This window comes from Perca fluviatilis, chromosome 1 (genome assembly GCF_010015445.1).
Source record: "Perca fluviatilis chromosome 1, GENO_Pfluv_1.0, whole genome shotgun sequence".
NCBI lineage: Eukaryota > Metazoa > Chordata > Actinopteri > Perciformes > Percidae > Perca > Perca fluviatilis.
Genome location: NC_053112.1, coordinates 5,047,388 through 5,075,324, shown reverse-complemented (window position 1 = coordinate 5,075,324; position 27,937 = coordinate 5,047,388). Strand labels below are relative to the sequence as shown.

Below are 27,937 nucleotides of genomic sequence, written 5' to 3'. Positions count from 1 at the left end.
CAGCCGGATATTACATCATTTTGACGTCACGATGTCGCGCGACACCTTGGCTGTGTCTAGTATATAACAGCTTTAACGGAGCAGGAGAACGTAACGGAGCTGGAGAATGTAACGGAGCAGGAGAACGTAACGGAGCAGGAGAACGTAACGGAGCAGGAGAACGTAACGGAGCAGGAGAACGTAACGGAGCAGGAGAACGTAACGGAGCAGGAGAACGTAACGGAGCAGGAGAACGTAACGGAGCAGGAGAACGTAACGGAGCTGGAGAACGTAACGGAGCAGGAGAACGTAACGGAGCAGGAGAACGTAACGGAGCTGGAGAACGTAACGGAGCAGGAGAACGTAACGGAGCAGGAGAACGTAACGGAGCAGGAGAACGTAACGGAGCAGGAGAACGTAACGGAGCAGGAGAACGTAACGGAGCTGGAGAACGTAACGGAGCAGGAGAACGTAACGGAGCAGGAGAACGTAACGGAGCTGGAGAACGTAACGGAGCAGGAGAACGTAACGGAGCAGGAGAAGGTAACGGAGCAGGAGAACGTAACGTAACGGAGCAGGAGAACGTGAACGGAGCAGGAGAGAACGTGTACGGAGCTGAGAACGGAACGGAGCAGGAGAACGTAACTGAGCAGGTGAACGTAACGGAGCTGGAGAACGTAACGGAGCAGGAGAAGGTAACGGAGCAGGAGAATATAACGGAGCAGGGAGAACGAACGGAGCAGGAGAACGAATCGAGAACGGAGTGGAACGAACGAATGGAGAACGAAAGAAAGAGTGAGACGAACTGGGTCAGAGCATAAATGGGAGCCAGCGGGATATTGAGATCATGTGGAGCAGGATGGAAGCAATGTAGCGGTGTAGTAGAGAATAGTTTAAGGAGCAGGAGAACGAATGGGAGAGTAATGGAGCAGGAGAACGTATGGAATGGAACGGAGCAGAGAACGTGAATGGAGCAGGAGAACGTGAAACGGAGCAGGAGAACGAATGGAGCAGGAGAACGGAGCAGGAGAAGTGAATGGGAGTGAGAACGAACGGAGCTGGAGAACGAATGGAGAAAGGATGGAGAGAACGAACGGAGTGGAGAACGAACGAGTGGAGAAGGTAACGGAGAACGGAGAAGGTAACGGGGAGGAACGTAACGGAGCAGGAGAACGTAGGAGAACGGAGCAGGAGAACGAACAACGGAGCAGGAGAACGAATGGAGGAGAACGTAACGTAGGGGAGGAAGGAACGGAAGGGTGAGAACGGAACGGAGCAGGAGAACGTAGCAGGAGAAGGAGAACGAGAACGAACGGAGCAGGAGAAGGTGAACGGAGCAGTGAGAAGTAACGAGCAGGAGAACGGGAATGAGAACGAATGGAGAGGAATGGAGAACGGATAACGAGTGGAGAACGAACGAAGGAGGAACGGAAAGGAATGGAGAACGGAATGGTAACGGAGCAGGAGAACGGAGAACGGAGGAGAACGAGAATGAATGGAGAATAAAATGGAGAACGAATGGAGGAGAACGCAAAAGGAGGGAACGGAACGGAGAACGAATGGAGAACGGAGAATGGAGTGGGAGAACGGAAAGGAGTGGAGAACGGAATGGAGTGGAGAAGGAATGGAACGAACGGAGTGGAGAACGGAGAACGAACGGAGTAGGAGAATAAAAATGCAGGAACGGCAGGAGAACTGTAGAATGGAGAACGTACGGACAACGGAGGGAGAACGAAGGGAGTAAGGGAGAAGGTAACGGAGCAGGAGAACGGAGTGGAGGAGAATGGAGAACGGAATGAACGGAGTGGAGAACGAACGGAGTGGAGAATGGAATGGCACGGGGAGAATGTAAGAACGGAGCAGGAGAACAAGGAGAACGAATGAAATGGAGAACGGAATGAGCAGGAGAAGAACGAACGGAGAACGAACGGAAGGTAACGGAGCCGGAGGAACGGAGCAGGAGAAGGAATAATGGAGGAGAATGGAGGAACGAACGGAATGGAGAACGAACGGAGAACGTAACGGTAACGGAGCAGGAAGGTAAGTGGAGCAGGAGAACGTAACGAGCAGGAGAATGGCAGGCATGGAGGAAGAGAATGCCATACCTATGAAGCCTTTAGCCTCTTAAAGCTTCCCTTGAATGAGTGCCAGTTTTAAGGAAATATACCTGGCAGAAAGGGAGTAATGAGAGTAAATGGAAGCAGTGGAGGCTTCTGGCCCGCAACCACCATGCAATCAGAACCCAGTGTTGTCTTGAAATATAAGCCTTTCCTTTATTTATAGTCACCTAAAGGATTATTAGGAACACCCTGACTGGAATGCGTGTAAATGGACCCCTAGCCAGAACTGCTCTTTAATCGTGGTGGAGTAGTGGATTCAACATGGTGCTGTGAAGTATTCCATAGAAATGTTGGCCCATATTGGAGATTTGGGGGATGCACATCCAGGACACAAAGCTCCGTTCCACCACATCCCAAAGATGTTCTATTGGGTTGAGATCTGGTGACTGTGGGGGCCATTTTAGTACAGTGAACTCATTGTCACGTTCAAGAAACCAATCTGAAATGATTGGAGCTTTGTGACCTGGTGCATCATCCTGCTGGAAGTATCCATCAGAGGATGGGTCCATGGTGGTCATAAAGAAATGAACATGGTCAGAAACAATGCTCAGGTAGGCTGTGGCATTTAAACGATGCCCAACTGGTACTAAGGGGCCTAAAGTGTGCCAAGAAAACATCCCCCACACCATTACACCACCACCACCAGCCTGCCCAGTGGTAACAAGGCATGATGGATCCATGTTCTCATTCTGGTTACGCCAAATTATGACTCTACCATCTGAATGTCTCAGCAGAAATCGAGACTCATCAGACCAGGCAACATTTTTCCAGTCTTCAACGGTCCAATTTTGGTGAGCTCGTGTAAATTGTAGCCTCATTTTCCTATTTTTAGTGGAGATGAGTGGTACCCGGTGGGGTCTTCTGCTGGTGTAGCCTATCCGCCTCAAGGTTGTTCGTGTTGTGGCTCCACAAATGCTTTGCTGCATGACTCGGTTGTAACGAGTGGTTATTTGAGTCAAAGTTGATCTTCTGTCAGCTGGAATCAGTCGGCCCATTCTCCTCTGACCTCTAGCATAATTTTCACCCCCCAGGACTGCAGCATACTGGATGTTTTTCCTTAAAACCACAAAACAAAAAATTTAAAGAGACATTTGTTCCTAATAATCCTTTTAGTGAGTGTGTATGTTTGAAATATATATATATATATATATATATATATATAGATATAGATATATATATATATATATATAGATGTAGATATAGATATATAGATATATAGATATAGATATAGATATATATATATATATAGATATATATAGATGAACATGTTCTCTCTCTCTGTGACCTTCAGACACCTCCAACCCCTACACCCTGAAACTCTGCTTCTCCACCTCCTCCCATCTGTGAGCCAGAGGCAGGATGGCCCCCGCTACAGTCCTCGCCGCTGAAGTCCTCGCCGTTGAAGTCCTCGCCGCTGAAGTCCTCGCCGCTGAAGTCCTCGCCGCTGAAGTCCCTCGCCATTTCATCCTCTATGACGAACCGCAGAACCAGAGAGGATGTTGAACTCTCACACTCATTAGAAATCCAATCAATTAATGACTTAATCATCCATGAAAAGGCCCTTTCATATATTCCCAGATATACTAGCTTTTTAACAGCCGTTGTTTACATACCTGCCTGCGTACTTTGTGTGTACCTGGAGGATAAAATGTATATCCACTAGGGCAGTGTTTCTCAAATGGGGGTATGTGTCCCCCTAGGGGTACTCGGGAGGACTGCAGGAGGTCCGTGTCCCTCTAGGGGTACTGTGGAGGACTGCAGGGGGTACGTCTCCCCCTAGGGGTACTCGGGAGGACTGCATGGGGTACGTGTCCCCCTAGGGGTACTCGGGAGGACTGCAGGGGGTACGTGTCCCCCTAGGGGTACTCTGGAGGACTGCAGGGGGTACGTGTCCCCCTAGGGGTAATTTGGAGGACTGCAAGGGTTACGTGACATTTTTTGCAAAATGTTTTTCAGTTATAAGGCTGTAGTTACTTCTAGAAGTTGTTGTCCCTGTTTTTGAAGTTTGTCACCTTTTTTTGAAGGTTTTGTCGTTTGTTTGACCTATAGACCTTTTTCACGGCAGACATGTTGGCATGTCGTAGTAGGAACAGCAGAGGTGTATTCAAACCCATTACTGATGGCTGCATTCCACTTAGGAGAGACCCTGGTATTAAACCATTACTGATGGCTGCATTCCACTTAGGAGAGACCCTGGTATTAAACCATTACTGATGGCTGCATTCCACTTAGGAGAGACCCTGGTATTAAACCATTACTGTGGCTGCATTCCACTTAGGAGAGACCCTGGTATTAAACCATTACTGATGGCTGCATTCCACTTAGAGAGACCCTGGTATTAAACCATTACTGATGGGCTGCACTTAGGAGAGGTCCTGGTATTAAACCATTACTGATGGCTGCATTCCACTTAGGAGAGGTCCTGGTATTAAACCATTACTGATGGCTGCATTCCACTTAGGAGAGGTCCTGGTATTAAACCATTACTGATGGCTGCATTCCACTTAGGAGAGGTCCTGGTATTGTGCATGCTGACTCACTGAAATATCTTACTGGGACACTTGATGGAACTGAGCCATCGTTAAGGTTATCAATATCAGCTGTGCTTTTCCTACTATGACAAGTCAACATGTCTGCTGTGAAAAAGGTCCGTTCTTGCCTTTGTCCCTTTTGTCACCCTAGTGTTGCCTTCCTTCTTTCTACTGTTTTATTTTAGAAGTTTTTATTGCTTTTTTGGAGTTTGTGTCTCTTTTTTCTAAGTTTTTATTACTATTGCCGACCTATTCTTGCCTAACTTCCTTCCTTCTACCGTCTTCTACCTTTTTCCATCATCATTTAAATGTTTTCCAGGTCCAAGGCTGTTGTTTAGTAAATCTATCGCTGACATCATTGCTGTATTCTTCCTCTTTATAAAGACTTTTTTTTTTTTCTACCAAAAATTATTCGTGCTGGTCAGGGTGTACATGGCTTAAAAAACACTGTTCAAAGGGGGAATATTATTGAAAAAAGCTTGAGAATCAGTGCTCTAGGGGGCAGATCAGAGCCGTCTCGTCCCCGGCCGACACCAGAAGATGTTCCTGGGCTGGAGGGTGGAACAGCTGCTGACCTGCCTGTCAGATCTTACGCTTCCCTGCACGTTCATGTGCTGAATTGCATCTCGCGGACGCATAATGTTAATTTCTGAAGACGTGCACAACCTACATGTATGCAAATCAACCTTCTCTGAAAATGCTGGACTCAGTATACCATGCAGCACTAAGATTTGTAGCTAATTCTAGTTTTCGTACTCATCACTGTAGCTTGTATGAGAGCGTTGGTTGGCCTTCTTTGCACAGTCGCAGGTTGGAGCATTGGTATAGTGTTCTTTTTAAGGCCATACTGTGTAAACTGCCTCCTTACTTATGTTCTCTCCTGACTCCTAAAGTCACTACCAGGAAATGCAATCTTCGATCATACGGGCAAATCATGTATGACATTCCCCAAACGCCAACTGGTTTCGGTTTGCACCCTCATCCTGGTATAAACTGCAGAATCCTCTTAAATTAGACTACCTACCAACATTGATACAGTTTAAAATTAGGATAAAGGATTATCTGAGTACTAAATGCACATGTGCTGCTACTGAGCGCTGCTGGTGATTATGTGGCGATGATGTTAATTTGTTAAAGTTTTCTGTTGTCTGTTTTTGCTGTGTATTTTAAATATGGAACTTTTGTACTGCTGTCTTGGCCAGGACTCCCTTGAAAAAGAGATTCTGAATCTCAATGGGATTTCTCCTGGTTAAATAAAGGTTAATAAAATAAATAAATAAATAAACCGGCGCTCCAAAGCAACGCAAGATACACGTGGAGGCCATCTTATGTACGCGAACGCGTAGTGAAAAGCAGCTATATCTGGGCCTTTAGACATCAGCCGTCACTTTATTAAGAACAAGTCACACAGAAAATGGCAGTTTAGTTGGCAATGTATTTGTTGTTGAACAAAACTCAGGGAGGAATCACACCAGTTAGATGTCAGAGAGACGAAAATGTCTTTTATTTTGTAATATGTCATGTTAGTTTGGTTGGGTTTGGCTGTTTGTGTTTTTTCATATAATGTAGTTTGCAGATAATGTTAAGTCAGTGAATGTGGGTTGGTGGGTGTCAATTTAAAGGGTAACTTTAAATTTTCTTTTCACCCTGGACCCTATATTCCTATGTTTTTGTGTCTAAGTGACTAATGGGACAACAACAATCTTTGACATTGTTCCATGAATAAGGCAAAACAAGCCTTATTCAGTCCTAGTTATAAATGCTATCCCACACCAAATTATTTTGTAGAAACCACACTGTTTTGCACCCACAGGCTCAGATTATTATTCTTTGTCATTTAGGCATTTATTGAAAGGACAGCTTAGACATGAAAGGGGAGAGAGGAGGGAAACGACATGGGAAAGCACCACAGGTCGGAATTGAACCCACAACCTCCCTGAGTCTCTTTTATATGGGCGCTTGCTCTACCTGTAGGCCACCCAGGCACCCACAGATTATTATTCTAAGTGTCTGACAACATTATGGAAAGGATCCCTACAGAGATAGACCTTTTAGTTAAAGAGTAAGATCCTTTTTTAAAACATAAAAACATCCACGAAATAGCGATCACTAAACCCACCAGACTCCATGTAAATAATCAGGACTTTTAGCGTGTATAGAGCCAGCATATCTCCACCAGACTCCATGTAAATAATCAGGACTTTTAGCATGTATAGAGCCAGCATATCTCCACCAGACTCCATGTAAATAATCAGGACTTTTATCATCGTAAAACACACTTCATTCAAAGTGGACAGAAACTAAATAAAACTACCAAAAGCCGTCTTGGTTCATCTTTCCACTGTTCCAACAATCACCACTCTGGTTTGGTTGAAATAAACCCTTAGTTCACCCATTTACATGTGGAGATATGCTGGCTCTATACACGCTAAAAGTCCTGATTATTTACATGGAGTCTGGTGCAGTTTGGTGATGGTGATTTCGGGGCTGTTTCATGTTAAACTAAAAGGATCTTACTCTTTAACTAAAAGGTCTATCTCTGTAGGGATCCATCCCATAATGTTGTCACACACTTAGAATAATAATCTGAGTCTGTCAGCAGCAACAACAGAACTTTTAGTGGACGCTAACGGACGCTGAACATTTTGTCCTGCTTGTTTCACAGCTGCTGGTTACAGCGTTCTTGTTTAATACTGAACCAATTTCAAAGATTTTTGTTATCAGTCACAAAAAGATAGAAAAAATAGGTCTAAGATTGAAAACCCCCAAAGCTAACCTTTAAAGCCATGGTTCTTATGTCTCTGTGATGTTTATCTGAATTAAAGCAGATCTTCAACCATTTGCCTCGACTGGAAACCGTTTTGGGTCAACTTCTGTTTTTGTTTTTTTAAATGTGTGAAATAAATAAAGATGACTTGACTTCTGTGTTTCCTCTTCAGCTGCACTTCTTTTGAATGACATTTACATAAAGCACATTGATTCTTGTTTTACTGAGGAACTGATAAATATTATCATAGTTTATAGTTTCCCTCTAGAGTCAAGAGGTGAATACACATTACCCTGCAACACCCTGCAATGCCCTGCAAAAAAAATAAAATCCTGTATACTGCAGCTGTATGTGGCTGGAAACTATAACACAGTGTCGCAGCCCAGTCACCCAGCAGCCACCCAGCATCCCAGCAGCCACCAAGCAGCCAATCAGCAGCCACCCAGCAGCCCAGCAGCCACCAAGCAGCCCAGCAGCCACCAAGCAGCCAATCAGCAGCCACCCAGGAGCCCAGCAGCCACCAAGCAGCCAATCAGTAGCCACCCAGTAGCCACCCAGCAGCCCAGCAGCCACCCAGCAGCCCAGCCACAGCAGCCACCCAACAGCCCAGCAGTAGCCACCCAGTAGCCACCCAGCAGCCACCCAGTAGCCACCCAGCAGCCACCCAGCGTAGCCACCCAGTAGCCACCCAGCAGCCACCCAGCAGCCCAGCAGTAGCCACCCAGTAGCCACCCAGCAGCCACCCAGTAGCCACCCAGTAGCCACCCAGCAGCCACCCAGCAGCCACCCAGCAGCCAATCAGTAGCCACCCAGTAGCCACCCAGTAGCCACCCAGCAGCCCAGCAGCCCAGCAGCCACCCAGCAGCCCAGCCACCCAGCAGCCACCCAGCAGCCACCCAGTAGCCACCCAGCAGCCACCCAGCAGCCCAGCCACCCAGCAGCCACCCAGCAGCCCAGCCACCCAGCAGCCACCCAGCAGCCACCAAGTAGCCACCCAGTAGCCACCCAGCAGCCACCCAGCAGCCACCCAGCAGCCCAGCCACCCAGCTGGAGACAAAACTCACAGGCCTGCTTCAACAATGAAAGTGTAAAAGTGTGACAGTTTAAGGTTTTTGTTCAGTTGCAAATGTCTGCAGCTCACATTATCTGCCATCTGGGTGAAGACTGATGTTATCTGATGGAAACAGCTGCAGAGGGCATCATGTGACACGCAACACAACCCAGAGGAAACCAGCCACACGCACACACACACACACACACACACACACACACACACACACACACACACACACACACACACACACACACACACAACACAGAAACACGCATGCATACACTCACATTCACACCCACAGACACAAACACACACACACAGACACGCACACACGCACGCACACACACACACACACACACTCAGAAACACGCAGACACACACACACACACACACACACACACCCACAGAAACAAACACACACACACACACACACACACACACACACACACACACACACACACACACACACACACACACACACACACACACACACACACACACACACACACACTCTATCTTATTTTCTCTTCCCTGCTGTGTGATGTGCTCCCCCCATGGTGTTTCTACTGAATGTTAATATGAGGGGGAAAAATGTATGAAAATAAATAAACGGGTGGGGCGGGGCTTCGGCTCAGTACTTTAGGACCTCGCGGACACCACAGCGGCTTCCAGTTCTGTGACGTCAGTCCAGTCTCTCTGCAGGTCAAGAAAGATGGCGGCGGCGGCGGCGGCGGTGGAGAGCGGGCTCAAGCAGCGGAATCATAAAAACAGCTTCTTCACACAAGGTAATTAAACCCACACAGCAGAGATAAAACCATGTAACCGCAACGACAGCTTACAGCGGGGGGTTCCCGTATACGTGGCCCCCAAACGTACATCCGTGTTATGTGTGTCAGTGTGTTTGTTAAAAGGCGGTAATGAAACGCTCCGCTCCGCCGAATAATCGCGTCCCCTGCCGCTTCGCTTCCCTACGCGTCTCCGCGCGGTTTAAATATTCCTGAAAACACGGTGACAGTGACAGCCGGGGGGTGTTTATTTTTTAAACCGACCACGGTTAAACGTTACCCCCCCCCGGTGTGCTCGGTGTGTTGAACTGGAGCAGCTGCTAGTGTCGTCACCTTCAGCCGAATGTGTGTTTGTTGTTAGCGGACTAGCTAACGGAGCTGCTAGCCTCTTCGAGCTAAGTCGTCATTGTTCCATTGGTTCTAACGGCTGATAAACGTCAGTTTGCGTCAGTAAGCTAACGGCAACGGTAGTCATGGGCGGACCGAGTGTTTGCTTCTTTCATTTTCATGTATTTTCTCCAGAATCGGTTCCTTTTCGACTTGATACTTGTAAATACACACAGTTCATGTAAAAAAACAAACCGAGAAATCTTCCTTTTTATTTTTTTATTATCAGCGGTGGAAGAAGTATTCAGATCTTTTACAAAAATTAGCTGTGTGATAAATATGATATAGGAAAAGGAGGCTTTATGGTTAGATCTGAGTCTTGGTTGAGTTAAACTTTCTATTTTGAGTGAAAACAATGGGATTATGTTTGTGTTGAGTTTATCAGTCCGAGGCATAGAAACTCCAGAGCAGGGGGAATGAGAGGGGGACAACGCCTGAGCAGGGGGAATGAGAGGGGGACAACGCCTGAGCAGGGGGATGAGAGGGGAAACGCCCGGCAAGGGGAATGAGAAGGGAGAAACGCCAGAGCAGGGGAATGAGAGGGGGACAACGCCTGAGCGGGGGGGAATGAGGGGGGGACAACGCCTGAGCAGGGGGAGAGATGAGGAGGAGGAACTCCAGAGCAGGGGGAATGGGAGGGGGGAAACACCAGAGCAGGGGGAATGAGAGGGGGAACACCGGAGCAGGGGGAATGGAGGGGGACAACGCCGAGCAGACAGGGGAATGAGAGGGGACGCAACAGCAGGCAGGGGAATGAGAGGAGGGAAGCCCCAGAGCAGGGGGGAATGAGGAGGGGACACCGCCTGAGCAGGGGGAAATGAGAGGGGGACAACGCCTGAGCAGGGGGATGAGAGGGAAAAGCGGCGCAGGGGGAATGAGAGGGCAAACGCTCGCGAGGGGAATGAGAGGGGAAACACCAGAGCAGGGGGAATGAGAGGGGAAATGCCAGAGCAGGGGGAATGAGAGGCGAACGCAGCAGGGGGATGAGAGGAGGAAACACCAGAGCAGGGGGAATGAGAGGAGGAAACACCAGAGCAGGGGGAACACCAGAGCAGGCGGAGAAACGCCAGAGCAGGGGGAATGACAGGAGGAACCCAGAGAGCAGGGGGAACACCAGAGCAGGTGAGGCATGAAACAGGGGGGAATGAGAGGAGGAAACACCAGAGCAGGGGGGGAAACGCAGGGGAATGAGGAGGGGGAACACCAAAGCAGGGGACAGGAGCAGGGGAATGAAGAGGAGGAAACACCAGAGCAGGGGGAATGGGGAGGGAAACACCAGAGCAGGGGAAATGCCAGAGCAGGGGGAATGAGAGGGGAAACACCAGAGCAGGGGGAATGAGAATGCCGGAGCAGGGGAATGAGAGGGGGAAGGAAAGCAGGTGAAATGCCAGAGCAGGGGGAATGAGAGGGGGGAAAACGCCAGAGCAGGGGGAATGAGAGGGGGAAAACGCCAGAGCAGGTGAAATGCCAGAGCAGGGGAAGAAACGCCAGAGCAGGGGGAATGAGAGGGAAACGCCAGAGCAGGGGGAATGAGAGGGGGGAAACGCCAAATGCCCAAATGAAACCAAATCTACCAGTTAAAGGCTGCATTACTAACCATTTCCAATATATGCGCTTTACACCCAGACAGCAATACAGAACTTCTGGGCTCTGAAAAAGATGAACTAGTCCCAACCTTTTGGTCCGGTCTGACCCGGGTTAGTGGACTTTATGAATGGGTGATGAACTAGTCCCAACCTTTTGGTCCGGTCTGACCCGGGTTAGTGGACTTTATGTATGGGTGATGAACTAGTCCCAACCTTTTGGTCCGGTCTGACCCGGGTTAGTGGACTTTATGTATGGGTGATGATGAACTAGTCCCAACCTTTTGGTCCGGTCTGACCCGGGTTAGTGGACTTTATGAATGGGTGATGAACTAGTCCCAACCTTTTGGTCCGGTCTGACCCGGGTTAGTGGACTTTATGAATGGGTGATGAACTAGTCCCAACCTTTTGGTCCGGTCTGACCGGGTTGGTGGACTTTATGTATGGGTGATGATGAACTAGTCCCAACCTTTTGGTCCGGGTCTGACCCGGTTAGTGGACTTTATGAATGGGTGATGAACTAGTCCCAACCTTTTGGTCCGGTCTGACCCGGGTTAGTGGACTTTATGAATGGGTGATGAACTAGTCCCAACCTTTTGGTCCGGTCTGACCCGGGTTAGTGGACTTTATGAATGGGTGATGATGAACTAGTCCCAACCTTTTGGTCCGGTCTGACCCGGGTTAGTGGACTTTATGAATGGGTGATGATGAACTAGTCCCAACCTTTTGGTCCGGTTCTGACCCGGGTTAGTGGACTTTATGAATGGGTGATGATGAACTAGTCCCAACCTTTTGGTCCGGTCTGACCCGGGTTAGTGGACTTTATGAATGGGTGATGATGAACTAGTCCCAACCTTTTGGTCCGGTCTGACCCGGGTTAGTGGACTTTATGAATGGGTGATGAACTAGTCCCAACCTTTTGGTCCGGTTCGACCCGGGTTAGTCGACTTTATGAATGGGTGATGAACTAGTCCCAACCTTTTGGTCCGGTTCGACCCGGGTTAGTCGACTTTATGAATGGGTGATGAACTAGTCCCAACCTTTTGGTCCGGTCTGACCCGGGTTAGTGGACTTTATGAATGGGTGATGAACTAGTCCCAACCTTTTGGTCCGGTCTGACCCGGGTTAGTGGACTTTATGAATGGGTGATGAACTAGTCCCAACCTTTTGGTCCGGTCTGACCCGGGTTAGTGGACTTTATGAATGGGTGATGAACTAGTCCCAACCTTTTGGTCCGGTCTGACCCGGGTTAGTGGACTTTATGAATGGGTGATGAACTAGTCCCAACCTTTTGGTCCGGTCTGACCCGGGTTAGTGGACTTTATGAATGGGTGACCAGTAAACGGGAGCTGCTTGTGTCGTTTCAGCTGCAGAAAGCTGTGCGCCGAGACCAAAAAGTGGGGCAAGAAAAACTGAGCCGCGTGTCATGTGACTTACAGAAATGCACTAGTGCTGTTATCCTCTTATTCCAAAATCACATTTTTGGAAGTTTTTAGCTCTCCAAGATTTTAAAATCCTCCTGCTACGCACACTTTTTAACCAGCAAGTTGTGTTTTTCTTTGGTTTTCTCTCATGGACGTCTTTACTGCAGCAGAAGAGCAGTTAACTGATGGTGTGGAGTATAGGGGGCTTTTTCAGATGACTCGTGGTCCTTCATTGCTTCTAAGTTTTTAGTCCCGATTACAAAAGGATTTAACTTCCCTTTCCCCGACACACACACACACACACACACACACACACACACACACACACACACACACAGGCCATTTGTTCTGTACTTCTGTTGTAAATCAGCCAATCACAGACCTCGCCGTTGTCGCAAACTGTCCACCCTCGTATTTAAAGTTTTGTATTTTGAATATTCCTCATCTTTTTTTGTCGCTTGCTTGTTTTTGGCCGACCTCTTCACACCCCCAGATTAATGTCTCGCCGCATTGTATTTTTTTTTTTTAGAGCTCAAATCAGTCGTCAAAAACAACTAATTAATCCCTGACTTCTCATTGGCTGACAGCCAACGTGGCAGGTGCAGGTACGTTTAAGTGTCTCCTGGAGTGTGACCGAGGTCCCAGAGGTCGGGAGGTCAGAGTGTGTCTGCGTGTTGTGAATGTGGTTAACCCAGACCGTATGTAATGCATCCTGCAGACATGTGAGCAGCATGTGACCGTAAGGACACCGTGGCTGGCTGACTGAGAGCTGTGACTGGATCAGAGTGGAGATCTCTGTTATGAGGAAGTTTTAGAAAAATGTCTTCGCAGGAATCCGGTGGCCAGCTCGGCCACAATGTGCTTATTCACTTCTGTAGCGTGTTGTATTAAAGGTGTAGTAAGTCATGTTAGTCATGTTTTTTTTTTTTTTTTTTTTTTTGGGCAAATTCAGGGAATATCTCCTAGGTCTCTATTTCATGTGCGCTGTAAAATAAATCTGGTGTTAATACACAACTCTACATGACCCTAAAGCGTGATTTTTATACTTCTTCGCTAAATCTAATAATATAGGTAGTTAAATTATACGCTGACTCTAGAGCCACTACTCACTCTGAAGATGATATCACACACACACACACACACACACACACACACACACACACACACACACACACACACACACACACACACACCCCAGTGTAAACTCTAGGCCTCTTACGTATGCTACGGAGGAAGCTCAGCGTGGAGCCTCCACAGGACCATAAATCACGCTGAAGACTGGCTGTGTAAATGGAAAACAAAGAGAAAAGGAGAATGCACAAGCCACGAAACACTATCTCAGCCAATCGGCAACAGGCAGCGATTGTTAACGGTAGTGGGGGGGGCAGCATGTGAATGTGCCGGCCAGGGTGCGATATTACGAATCCCACTATGGCCAGGCGTCCATGAGACCGCGAGGTAACGTAACCCTATTGGTTCAGGACTTCAGGTCCTATCCCCTTGACCAATCGGCTAATCCTAACCTTAACCACTCGAGGTCAAATGCCTAACCCCAACCAATCGAGCTGCTTCGTAGGGCGGGTCTTGGCGTGGCCATAGGGCGACTTGTAATTTCGCGGCCAGGGTAGTTGATTGAGTCTGTGATTTGCATTTGTTTGGCAGTTGAGTTCAAATATCAACAACCTTTTGTGCAGCATCGCTTACCTTTTTTAATGAACTAACGTGGGAAAACTCACTGAGGCTTGTTGGGCCTGAAGGTCCAGAACCGAGCCCGTCCTCTTCAGGCTACAGGAAACTGAAATATCTTCTGAGTTGTGGACAAAAACAAGACATTTGAGGATGTCATCTTGGGACTTTTTGGGGAAACACTGATCCACATTTGAGAGATCATTGTATTTTTCCTCAGGCAGCTCATGTTCTGCACAGAGAGGACATTGTGGACAGTGCATTTACCGGATCACTGGTCCTCTTAAAGCCAGAGCATTAGGGGACCACTATGGCCTATATACAACTCTGAACATTTTAGTTCGGCTAGTTTCATCTGCAATAAAAAAACGGTCGGCTTGGAGTTTTGCAACGCAATGACGACATTGCGAGCGAACAACGTAATGACTTGACAGACTGAGGCCTCAGCTTTCCGCTGCGGGAAGAATGAATACTGTATCTGAAGTCTTTTATATAGACCTTAGTGGTCCCCTAATACTGTATCTGAAGTCTCTTTTATATAGACCTTAGTGGTCCCCTAATACTGTATCTGAAGTCTTTTATATAGACCTTAGTGGTCCCCTAATACTGTATCTGAAGTCTCTTTTATATAGACCTTAGTGGTCCCCTAATACTGTATCTGAAGTCTCTTTTATATAGACCTTAGTGGTCCCCTAATACTGTATCTGAAGTCTTTTATATAGACCTTAGTGGTCCCCTAATACTGTATCTGAAGTCTCTTTTATATAGACCTTAGTGGTCCCCTAATACTGTATCTGAAGTCTCTTTTATATAGACCTTAGTGGTCCCCTAATACTGTATCTGAAGTCTCTTTTATATAGACCTTAGTGGTCCCCTAATACTGTATCTGAAGTCTCTTTTATATAGACCTTAGTGGTCCCCTAATACTGTATCTGAAGTCTCTTTCCCAAAATTCAGCCTTAGGATGTGCTATTTCTGTGTCCGTAGATATTGAGGAGGAGAGAGGGGGGGGCAAGGTGGAGGGTGGAGGTGTGGCCTTGACCAACTGCCACTTTGCTCGTTTGAAAGCCATGATGTCTCTCTCTCTCATGGGGGGGGGGCAAATTCTCTGGGCGGGCAAAGCAGAGAAAGGAGAGGTAACCTTGCTCCTTATGACCTCATAAGGAGAAGAGTCCTGATTGGTCCATCTGAGTTTTCATTTTCTCAAAGGCAGAGCAGGATACCCAGGGCTCTGTTTACACCTATCACCATTTCTAGCCACTGGGGGGGCCATAGGCAGGCTGGGGGGACGCATATTAATGTTAAAAAACCTCATAAAGTGACATTTTCATGCCATGGGACCTTTTTTTTTTTTTTTTTTTTTTAAAGGGAAGGCTCTTCCGGTAACAATCATGTAAAAGGAGAACGGTGAAAGTTTACTTTTCTATCGAGCAGCAAAAAAGTTTTGGGGTCAACATCGCAACGTCCTGCGATGTATCCGCACATCGCGATGTAGACGATGAAACTAAATACCGTGCAGCTCTACTCCAGGAAATGACATCGCAATAAGCAAAAAAAAAACACCAACTTTGTTTCAGACCATTGAGCTTAAGATGATAAAACCTTTTGCTCCGGCCGGCCAGATGAAGAGTGAACTATGCGTCTCCCTGAAACCTCCCGCTGGCTGCACATCAGCGAGCGCTGCCGTAGAAGGAGAGCTGTTGGACAAGACTGGCTGGTTTGGGCTCGGTCTATTTACTGTAAACCTCCCCAGCCAGCTCTTCCATCCCATAATAGCAGGCGGCCTTCCTCGTGGCTCAGCGCCTGTGAAGCTGAACTCCACTCGCTGTCGCTTCTGAGCATCAGAGTTTATTGATCACTGACACACACACACAGAGACACACGCGCACAGACACACACACACACACGCGCAGAGACACGCACGCACGCACACACACACACACACGCAGAGACACACGCGCACAGACACACACACACACGCGCAGAGACACGCGCACACACACACACACGCAGAGACAAGCACACACACGCACTGACACACACGCGCACGCAGAGACAAACCGCAGCGCGCACAAAGGCACACACACACACACACGCACTGACACACACACACGCGCAGAGACAAGCACACGCGCACACACAAGCACGCACAGACACACACACACGCATTGACTCACACACACGCGCGCAGAGACAAGCACACACACACACACGCACTGATGCGCACGCACAGACACGCACGCACACACATGCGCACAGACACGCAGATATGCACAGACACACGCATTGACACACATGCAGACACACACAGCCACACACACTGACACACACATGCACAGCCACGCACGCACACACACACACACACACACACGCGCGCACAGACACGCAGACGTGCGCACACACACATGCACAGACACGCATTGACACACATGCAGACACACACACAGCCACACACACTGACACACACACGCACAGCCACACACGCACGCATTGAGACACGCGCACACACACACACACACACACACACACACTGACACACACACGCAGAGACACACACGCGGCCTTCCTCGTGGCTCAGCGCCCGTGTAGCTCGCCGTCTCTTCTGAGCATCGGAGTTTATTGAGCCCTGCGGGGAGAAGGAAGGGCGCCGCGTCCTCTCTGATGCCGAGCGCCTCTTTCAAAACGGGGATTTATTTTTAAAATGATGTACAGCGATGTGGAAAGCTCCGGCAGTCTTTTATTTTCATACTCCGCGTGATCAAACCCTTCCACGTAGCCGCAACGTTGTAGAAGACAACGGCTCGTCTCTTGTGACTGTCTTCAGTGTTTCTATCACACGCTCCAGGCGTCAGTGATGTATATTTGTTAGAAGAAGGCCCCTTAGGGGATTGGATTTCTCAGAAAATGTATTGCATTTTGTTTACCAAAGGTCAAGGGAAGTTGGTCTCGGACATAACAACACAATCTGTTGCTTCACAACACAAACGTGTCACCGAAAACACAGTCCAAAATCAACATAACCTAAAAATATAAAGATAAGATCAATGAAGCGTCCTAGGACATGACCACAACACGACCTCTTAAGTAGTAACTGTAGTAATCAAAGTGCTAGAAGTGCCGGTGTATTATTGCATTTAGCTTTGTGCTGAGCTTTACTATTTGGGGAGTTCAGCAGCTTGAAGGACGTTGAAATAAACGATAACTTCTAGTCTGTTTGTTTTACATCTCGGCACACAGACTCTTCTCCCTGATGGCAGAAGTTCATATTTCAGGAGAGAGAGCGCAGTGATTGTTTCTGCTTGTTTTCTAACAGCGCACACACACACACACACACACACACACACACACACACACACACACACACACACACACACACACACACACACACACACACACACACACACACGCGCGATTACCTCCCCTTTCTCTGCTTTGCCCGCCCAGAGAATTTGCCCCCCATGAGAGAGAGAGAGAACATCATGGCTTTCAAACGAGCAAAGTGGCAGTTGGTCAAGGCCCCCCACCCTCCACCTTGCCCCCCACCCTCCACCTTGCCCCCACCCTCCACCTTGCCCCCCCCTCTCTCCTCCTCAATAGCTACAGACACAGAAATGGCACATCCTAAGGCTGAATTTTGGGAAAGAGACTTCAGATACAGTATTAGGGGACCACTAAGGTCTATATAAAAGAGACTTCAGATACAGTATTAGGGGACCACTAAGGTCTATATAAAAGAGACTTCAGATACAGTATTAGGGGACCACTAAGGTCTATATAAAAGAGACTTCAGATACAGTATTAGGGGACCACTAAGGTCTATATAAAAGAGAGTTCAGATACAGTATTAGGGGACCACTAAGGTCTATATAAAAGAGACTTCAGATACAGTATTAGGGGACCACTAAGGTCTATATAAAAGAGACTTCAGATACAGTATTAGGGGACCACTAAGGTCTATATAAAAGAGACTTAAGTTCCTCTGGCTGCAGTTCCTGTAAGGGCCGGGACACATCAGGCCGATTATCGGCCGTGGGACAGTCTGGCGAGGTCAGTGACTCAAATCTGTTCGGTGTGTCCCGTGCCGTCGTCCGTCTGGGGGGCTGTCGGCGTTCATTTTGGCCGGACCTGACGTGTTCGGTCGGCGGCAGGGCCGTCGGGACTCACCCGGAAATGACGAGCGCGATGAGGTGACTCCAGTCTGTCGAAATCTGATGGAAATCTTTTAAACTGACCTTTTGTTGAGCTGAAATGAAGACAGATTCAGCAACTGCACACACACACACACACACACACACACACACACACACACACACACACACACACACACACACACACACACACACACACACACACACACACACACACACACACACACAGAGATATATACACACACACACAGGGACACACGGCCTATTTCTCGCTTAAAATGTTTTCAGAAATGGCAAAAACTGGTTTTGGGGGAGAGTAGTTAGTAGAAGTGGACTGTTCTATAACTACTTGGTCCGAAAGAGGCTCTTGAGTACCATGAAAAGTGCTATATAAATAAAATGTGTTATTGACACAACACTGGAACACTGTTTGTGTATGTTTGCATGGTCCAGGTTGGACCACTTTGTTTTTGTTGGCGTTTGTGGAGCCTGGGCTGTCTACAGAGACCGTGGTTTTTTACAGTGTGTTCAGGGGACAGACAGCTAGCAGATAGTGAGGAGATGTTTTTATGGTGTGTTCAGGGGACAGACAGCTAGCAGATAGTGAGGAGATGTTTTTATGGTGTGTTCAGGGGACAGGCAGCTAGCAGATAGTGAGGAGATGTTTTTATGGTGTGTTCAGGGAGAGGCAGCTAGCAGAAATAGTGAGGAGATTTTTTATTGTTATGTTCAGGGGACAGACAGCTAGCAGATAGTGAGGAGATGTTTTTAAGTGTGTTCAGGGGACAGGCAGCTAGCAGATAGTGAGGAGATGTTTTTATAGTGTGTTCAGGGGACAGACAGCTATTTTTTTTTTTTTTTTTTTAAGCAGATAGTGAGGAGATGTTTTTACAGTGTGTTCAGGGGACAGGCAGCTAGCAGATAGTGAGGAGATGTTTTTTATTTAGTGTGTTCAGGGGACAGACAGCTAGCAGATAGTGAGGAGATGTTTTTATGGTGTGTTCAGGGGACAGACAGCTAGCAGATAGTGAGGAGATGTTTTTATAGTGTGTTCAGGGGACAGACAGCTAGCAGATAGTGAGGAGATGTTTTTATAGTGTGTTCAGGGGACAGACAGCTAGCAGATAGTGAGGAGATGTTTTTATAGTGTGTTCAGGGGACAGGCAGCTAGCAGATAGTGAGGAGATGTTTTTATAGTGTGTTCAGGGGACAGACAGCTAGCAGATAGTGAGGAGATGTTTTTAGTAGTGTTTCAGGGGACAGTTTTTTATTTGCAGCCAGCTAGTAGATAGTGAAGGAGATGTTTTTATAGTGTGTTCAGGGGACAGACAGCTAGCAGATAGTTATATATGTAACAGAAAAGTATTAGCAGAAAAACGATCCCATCACTTAGAGTACCTTTTTAAGAAACCAAATTTAAGATGTCATTTGAATGTGTAAATCTATATAATGTTTCGTTGTGAGTCTTTTGGAGTCAAACTTTTGAACTGGCCTCTCTCTCTCAGGCGGCAGCGACCGGTTTAACTCCCCGATGAGGTGCGAGGAGGAAGAGGACGAGCTGCTGGAGGAAGAGGAGGAGGAGGAAGAGGCCAGTGCTCCGCGGCCGGTGCAGATCGTGTCGGCGGATGAGGAGGAGCACTCGTTCTCGCTGCAGGAGGAGGCGCTGGAGCGGCTGCTGCTGCAGGACGCCGTGCAGGACCTCCACGTGGTCGTGGTCTCCGTGGCCGGAGCTTTCCGCAAGGGCAAGTCCTTCCTGCTGGACTTCATGCTGCGCTACATGCACAGACAGGTACGCCGGCGCCACGCTCAAACATGTCCCCGCTGAGGCTGGGCGGCCGTCTGAATGCATTCATACGTACAGCATTTGAGTCGCTTTGTTTATAAACGGGTAAACGTGAATGATGTCAGCGTGTTAAATATGAATATTGTCTCATAGAGTCTTCTCTCCTCTGGGACCGGGAACGGAATATCTTTAGGAAGTTTTTCTTGGGGCTTTTGGGAAACACTGATCCACATGCATGCACACACACACACACACACACACACACACACACACACACACACACACACACACACACATACATATATATATATATATATATATATATATATATATAATATTATATATATATATATATATATATATATATATATATATATATATATATATATATATATATATATATATACACAGACGCACAGACACACTCACACTCACTCACACACAGAATATGTTCTAGTGTCTTCTCTCCTCTGGGACAGTAAACTGAAGATCTTTTGAGTTGTGGACCAAACAAGACATTTGAGGATGTCCTCTTGGTCTTTTTGGGGAAACGCTGATCCACATTTTTCACAATTTTCTGACACTTCAGAGAGAGAATTTTCACTTTGTTTTCTCCCAAAAAAAATTATTCAAACCGGTTGTAAATAAGTGATTCTGTGATTTGTGGATGAAGCCAAAGCTTCATCCACAAATCACAAAATAATCCACAGATGAATCAACATTTGATACAATTGTTAGTTTGTGTCCCTGAGCAAAGACTCTTAACCCCTAGTTGCTCCAGAGGCGTGTTACCTCTGACATATGTAGCAATTGTAAGTCTCTTTGGATAAAAGCGTCAGCTAAATGACATGTAATGTAGTTGCAGCCCTAGTTGATGATCAGGCTCAGTAAGGATGTCTCAACTGTGTCCCCTTCTTTATTCATTCTAGTCTCTCAACCCGACACTCATACAGACACCACAGTCGTTGGTGGCTGTAACAGTTCCCTACCAGCTGTGAACTCATCATTAACACGACTGCACTGTAAGGCTACGTTCAGACTGCAGGCAAGAGTGGCCCAAAATATATATATTTTTTGGGGGGTCTAGTGACCAGGTCAGACTTCTTCAGTCTTAGTCAGCTAAGTAGTATGAACACTCAAATCTTGCCCAGATCAGATTTTTATTTTATTTTTCAAATCAGATTTTAGACCACTTCCATATGTGGTCCTGAATCAGACCCAGGTCAGATTTTATTTTTTATTTATTTTCTTCAATGCGGCCACAGTGTGAACAACAGAAGAGGATTTGATGTGACTTTTACATCAATCTACATCGACATTTTTCCACAATTATGCGCCGTCTGGAGTTGGGCCCTAGACACAGACGGTAACATTAAAAAACAATATTGTCTCTCTCTTTCTCTTCATTCTTCTCCTCCTCAGCACCTGCTCATTAATGTTACGGCTGCCATTACACAAACATTTTGAAATAAAAGTGAAAATGCTGACTTCCTCTAGGGCTGGGCGATATGGAGAAAATCAGATATCACGATATTCTTGACCAAATACCTCTATCGATACTGCGGCGATATTGTAGGGTTGACAGTTGGTGCTTTAACAAAATATCTTCACACTTAGATTTTAGATCAGTAATCATCAGTAATGTGGATATAATATCTAAGTAGGGAAAAAGGTAAATAATGGAACAGCTAGAACAGTCTGGTAAGTTCAGAAAATGGCATCACTTTACTGTAATGCAGCCTTTAAAACCAGAAAAGACACTTATGTCATATTACGATATCCAAAATCTAAGACGATATCTAGTCTCATATCACGATATCGATATATTGCTCAGCCCTAGCTTCCTCCATAACCTCCCAAACTAACTATCCACATTTTAAAAGGTCATGTGAACAGCCAAACAAAAAATCAGATCTGAGCAAAAAAATCCAAATTAAGCATTAAGACTTGTGGGAGGGAGGACAAAATCCTCAAGTTCAGCTAAAGCTAAGCCACCAGAAGCTTGTTTCCACATACGTGATGTGAACCGGTTCTCCTACAGTGGAGCATGAAAGTTCATTGTTGACAAAATAAAGTTCTAGCGCTCCTCGACTAGAGATGTTCTACTCACACGATTTAATCGACAGATCTGTAAAAGCTGAGTTGCTCCACAAAGAATCATGCAAAAACACACACATACACAGACGCGCACACACTCGCGCATAGAAACACACCGACACACACACAGACACATGCACAGACGCGCACACTCATGCATATAGACACACACACACACACACACACACACTTTAAATCTTGTGTTTACCAGAGATAAGTCATTCCGAGTGAAAAGTTTCACATGACCTCAAACTATGAATGAGGAGTAACAGGTCAAATTGACTGGTCAAATGTTTTTATAATCTTCCATGATCACAAAATAATCTAGTTTAAGGTGACTCTCACATTTCATACCTCCTTTCACTGAGACTCTAACTCCGCAGCAGGAGAGTGCTTTCAGTTTGAACCGCTGACCGGGTTGAGGGTAAACTGTTATGTGCTGATCTGTGACTCGACCTTTGGCCGTGTTAATCTACGGTAAGCACTGAGGAACATTCTGGGGGGGGGGGGTTTCACCATGATGTAAAGAGGATTTAAGGCCGTCACAAAGCCGTCTCTGTGCCTCTGGGCCTCCGCACAGCTCACCGCTGCTTATTCCACACATAAAAGGCCATCTTTATGTGGAGTAAGCCCCGCCCCCACAGCTCAGGACATGCCAGGGCTGCTTTATTACACCCCGTCCTGCACAGGTCTGGAGAAAAGAGGGCAGAGTTTTCTTGCCATTATAAGGTTTAGAGGTGCAGCAGCTAAGCCGAATGAATGCAACTAAAAGACAGATATGGTAATAACATCCAAAATGATGTGGAAAAAGTGACTCAACACGACTTCAAAGAGACAAAATCTCACAAAGAGACACAATGTTTTTGGGAGTTTTTTTATTTTTAAATTAAAAACCTTAACATTTTCTTGAATGACACCTAAACTCCCCCCGCCAAATACTTACACAAAGGTGGGGAAACTCTGAGAGTTGACCGATGCAGAAGCTTTTTCAGGTTTAAGCTGTATTTAGTATTTTGTGTTTTGTCATAATCAAGGCTGGACGATGATGATGATGATGATGTTTACTGTGAGAAATATAAACCTACATTATGAGTGTGTCCATACATTGGTTCTGCCCCAGTAGATAAAATCCAAGTTGCATGTTTTTCCCAGTCAAAAAACGCCATATTTTTGTTGTACTGCACATTGCTGCAGCTCCCCTTTTCACCCTGTGTGTTCAGCTCTGTTTTAGCTCTCAACTTCTGTTCCATCTTTGTTGGGAGTCTTACATGCTCAGTACCTGGGACTACTAGCCAGTCAGAAGCAGAGTATGAGGGCGTGCCCTGACAGTACCTAGGTAAGGACTACTAGCCAGTCAGAAGCAGAGTATGAGGGCGTGCCCTGACAGTACCTAGGTAAGGACTACTAGCCAGTCAGAAGCAGAGTATGAGGGCGTGCCCTGACAGTAGCTAGGTAAGGACTACTAGCCAGTCAGAAGCAGAGTATGAGGCGTGCCCTGACAGTACCTAGGTAAGGACTACTAGCCAGTCAGAAGCAGAGTATGAGGGTGCCCTGACAGTACCCAGGTAAGGACTACTAGCCAGTCAGAAGCAGAGTATGAGGGCGTGTCCTGACAGTACCTAGGTAAGGACTACTAGCCAGTCAGAAGCAGAGTATGAGGGTGCCCCTGACAGTAGCTAGGTAAGGACTACTAGCCAGTCAGAAGCAGAGTATGAGAGTGTGCCCTGACAGTAGCTAGGTAAGGACTACTAGCCAGTCAGAAGCAGAGTATGAGAGCGTGCCCTGACAGTACCTAGGTAAGGACTACTAGCCAGTCAGAAGCAGAGTATGAGGGCGTGCCCTGACAGTACCTAGGTAAGGACTACTAGCCAGTCAGAAGCAGAGTATGAGGGCGTGTCCTGACAGTACCTAGGTAAGGACTACTAGCCAGTCAGAAGCAGAGTATGAGAGTGTGCCCTGACAGTAGCTAGGTAAGGACTACTAGCCAGTCAGAAGCAGAGTATGAGGGCGTGCCACGCTAGCAGCTAGGCGAGCATTATAACGTGTGTTACAAAGTGACCATGTCTGTCTCTGAAGTAAAGGCTGGACTACAACAGAGCTGTTTGGAGCCGTTGGTGAACAGTGTTTTCTGTTGGAGATGGTAAGTCCCTTTGGGGTGGACTTTGGGCTTTTTCACTTTGTAAACCTATAACATGCATTAAAAAGATATATAACACAAAGGAAAGGGGGGAAAAAAGCAGAGTCTTAGGTTTATCAATGTAAGACTTGAATCCCCCCCGCCTCTGCTCCAACCACAGCCTCCTTTCTCACACACACATATTGATCATTCCATGAAGTAAACTCTTCCCACGTGTCGTTTTAAAGTCTGCGTGTTGAAGCTGGGGTCTGTAACGTAACCGTAACGGTTAAAGAGTGTAACCGCATCTGTGTGACGCTGTCTCCTCCCTTCTGTGGTCTCTGTGCAGTCGGGTTCGTGGGTCGGCAGCGACGACGAGCCCCTGACGGGCTTCAGCTGGCGAGGAGGCTGCGAGAGGGAGACCACGGGCATCCTGGCCTGGAGCGAGGTGTTCGTGGTGGAGAAACCAGACGGCTGCAAGGTCAGTTCACGGGCCGACGCCCCGGTCGGCATCTTCTCGCCGCTTTGAAGGGTAATTTAGCTTTTTTTTGTTCTCAAGCTGGACCCCATTTTCCCAAGCATTGGTGTCTGGGTGACTAATTGGACTAATGTGGACAACAATCTTTGAAACTGGTCCAGTATTGAGTGAGAATGGTGTAACCGGAAGCTGTGAACCAGGCTGTAATGTAACCCTACAGGACTAATGTTCAGCAGCAGTCAGCGTTCACTAAAAGTTCTGTTGTTGCTGCTGACAGACTCAGATTATTATTCTAAGTTTGACAAGACAACATTTAGTAGAGATTTTAAATCCCCACCATTACTTTTACATTAATACCGCAGCCATTCACCACCAAACTCCACAAACTCCATAATAATCCATTTAGCGTGTATAGAGCCAGCATATCTCCACCAGACTCCATGTAAATAATCAGGACTTTTACGTTGTATAGAGCCAGCATATCTCCACCAGACTCCATGTAAATAATCGGCTTTTCGTTATAGACCACCTATCTCCACAAGACTTTCCATATCCAGTGTTTCAGTAATCCTTCATATCTCCACCAACTCTATGTAAATACTTCACTTTATGCCACAAACTCCACTAATCCATTTATCCTTTGCCAGCCTCCATTTCCAACCAACTCCATGTATTTTTTTGTATAGAGTCCACCTATCTCCATCCGTGTATATACTTTACGTGTCTTGGCTCATTTCCTTTCTTGTTCATGTTCCTCCACTGGAGCTCCGTATATTGCTGTGTCCAGTGTGCCTGTTGCAGTGGGCAGTTCATATTCTATGTACTTTCCTTCGGTCCATTACATCCACACTGGTGTGTGTTTATTCTGTCATATTTATGTGTGCTGTTTCCTCCGGCCACTGTGTCCCTCCTCCGTCCATATTTTCCTTCATTCGTTTCCTGTGATTATGTGCTGTGCGTTGGTTGTGTCATCTGGAATGTCTATGTCTCCACATATGGCCAGATAGGATATATCTATATTATATTTATATATCTCTATATATATATATATATATATATATATATATATATATATATATATATATATATATATATATATATATATATATATATATATATATATATGTATGTATATATATATATATATATATAAATATATATATATATATGTGTGTGTCAAAAAAAGACCAAAACGTAGAGAGAGATAGATATAGAGATATCTATATATATATATATATATCTCTATATATCTCTATATATATATATATATCTATATATATATATATATATATATATATATATATATATATATATATATATATATAATATATATATATATATATATATATATATATATAAATTTAATAATTTTTTTTTTATCCAGAAAAACAAAAAGTTGCTTGTCTGTCGACAGGGGAAGACGACACGAGGGTTAACCGGCAAAGTGTGTGACTGTAGAAAACGTACCAAATGGTTTGTGATTGGCCAGAAACGTCTCATTGTCTGCAAACCGTGAACGGCGTCGTGGGTGTCGACATCCGCTGCTCGTCACAGATACAGCGTGACGAGTTGCAGTTGAAAACGGCTGCTTGTGGAAACCCAGCGTCAGGCTTCAGACGAGACTCTTCAGGGTCCCCAGTGTTTCCTTTGGGATTTTTCTTAGCAGTGGGGGCAGGTCCGAACACCCCAGGAAACGGAGCTGACACGTTGCTGCAACACAAACTAATATTTATTCACCTCTGTTCACACACAATGAGGCATGTTTTCAGTTGTGATTGAACTGTATTTTTTGAGTTACTATATAGGCCAACTTTGATCTTGACATATAGGCTAAGCATTCTGTAGCAAATAACAATAAACTATTAATATTAATTCATTATCTTAATGCAGTGTCACTACTTCAGCATGTAAATAATGCTCCTAAAATACAAATGTTCTCCAACATGCACTCTAACAATGCAGCCTTATTTCTGATACCGTGGGGGGCAGAAATGTTGCCGTCCCAGTCCTGCGGGGTTTAGGGGTGTAAAGTGATAAAGGTCTCTGTGTGTTTCAGGTGTACAACCTCTCCCAAAATGTCCAGGAAGACGACCTGCAGCATCTCCAGGTCAGTATCAGCATCAGCCTGCACACGCGGTTACAAACACGTTACTACAACAGCTAAACTTGTGTGATGTCAGCGTGTTAAATGTGAATATTTTCTAGTTTCTTCTCTCCTCTGGGACAGGAAACTGAATATCTTTTTGAGTTGTGGACAAAACAAGACATTTGAGGATGTCGTCTTGGGGCTTTTTGGGAAACATTGATCCACATTTTTAGAGCCCAAACCACACATTAGTTTTTTTCGGAGCCCTAATTGACAGGTAATAATAGATTATGATGGACTTTTTAAGACCCAGAGTCTAACTCTGGATGTCTGGTCCAACCCTAAAACGTGTGTCCAGTTATGGGTCAGTTTGTCTCGTGTTGATCAGCAGCAACTTTGTGTCCTTTTTATTTATTTTTATTATTTTTATTTTTTTTTAAACAAGGCCTCCTTCACTGTCCGACTGACAGAGCGGCAGCATTCTTGACTTGTAATCCGACAGATTTCCAGCAGCATCTCTGTTAAAGGTGACCCTTGTTGCGAGTGTGTCAGGTGATCTGTGGTGAGTTCAGGTCTAAAACCAGCTTGCTTCCTTATGAGGCAGAAAGCAGCTCGGACTCAAATCTCTCCCGGTGGAAAGTTCTCTTCCATCTTTGGTCCCGGCTGCTCATCACTGATCAACCGTCAAAACGGCAGACACAAGAGAGGGAGAGAATATAATGAAAGAGGGAGAGAATATAATGAAAGAGGGAGAGAATATAATGAAAGAGGGAGAGAATATAATCTGCGTCACAGCGAAAGATCATTTAAAAGATGGCTAAATGGAAAGAAAGAAGTTAACCTGGTGTAGATCTCTCTCTCTCTGTCTCTCTGTCTCTCTGTCTCTGTCTCTCTCTCTTTCTCTCTGTCTCTC

The 27,937-nt window shown here is 46.2% G+C and overlaps 1 protein-coding gene across 1 annotated transcript in view; it reads left to right on the top strand.

Annotated features, from left to right (window-relative positions):
• The first annotated feature begins 9,134 nt into the window (after nucleotides 1-9,134).
• Nucleotides 9,135-27,937, top strand: part of LOC120563200 (atlastin-2-like) — a 28,585-nt gene continuing 9,782 nt past the window's right edge. Inside the window, exons 1-4 of the mRNA XM_039807374.1 lie at nucleotides 9,135-9,236; nucleotides 19,970-20,253; nucleotides 24,810-24,986; nucleotides 26,995-27,045. Coding sequence (XP_039663308.1) covers nucleotides 9,164-9,236; nucleotides 19,970-20,253; nucleotides 24,810-24,986; nucleotides 26,995-27,045 — 585 coding nt within the window. The 5' untranslated portion in view covers nucleotides 9,135-9,163. The remainder of the gene's footprint in view (nucleotides 9,237-19,969; nucleotides 20,254-24,809; nucleotides 24,987-26,994; nucleotides 27,046-27,937) is intronic.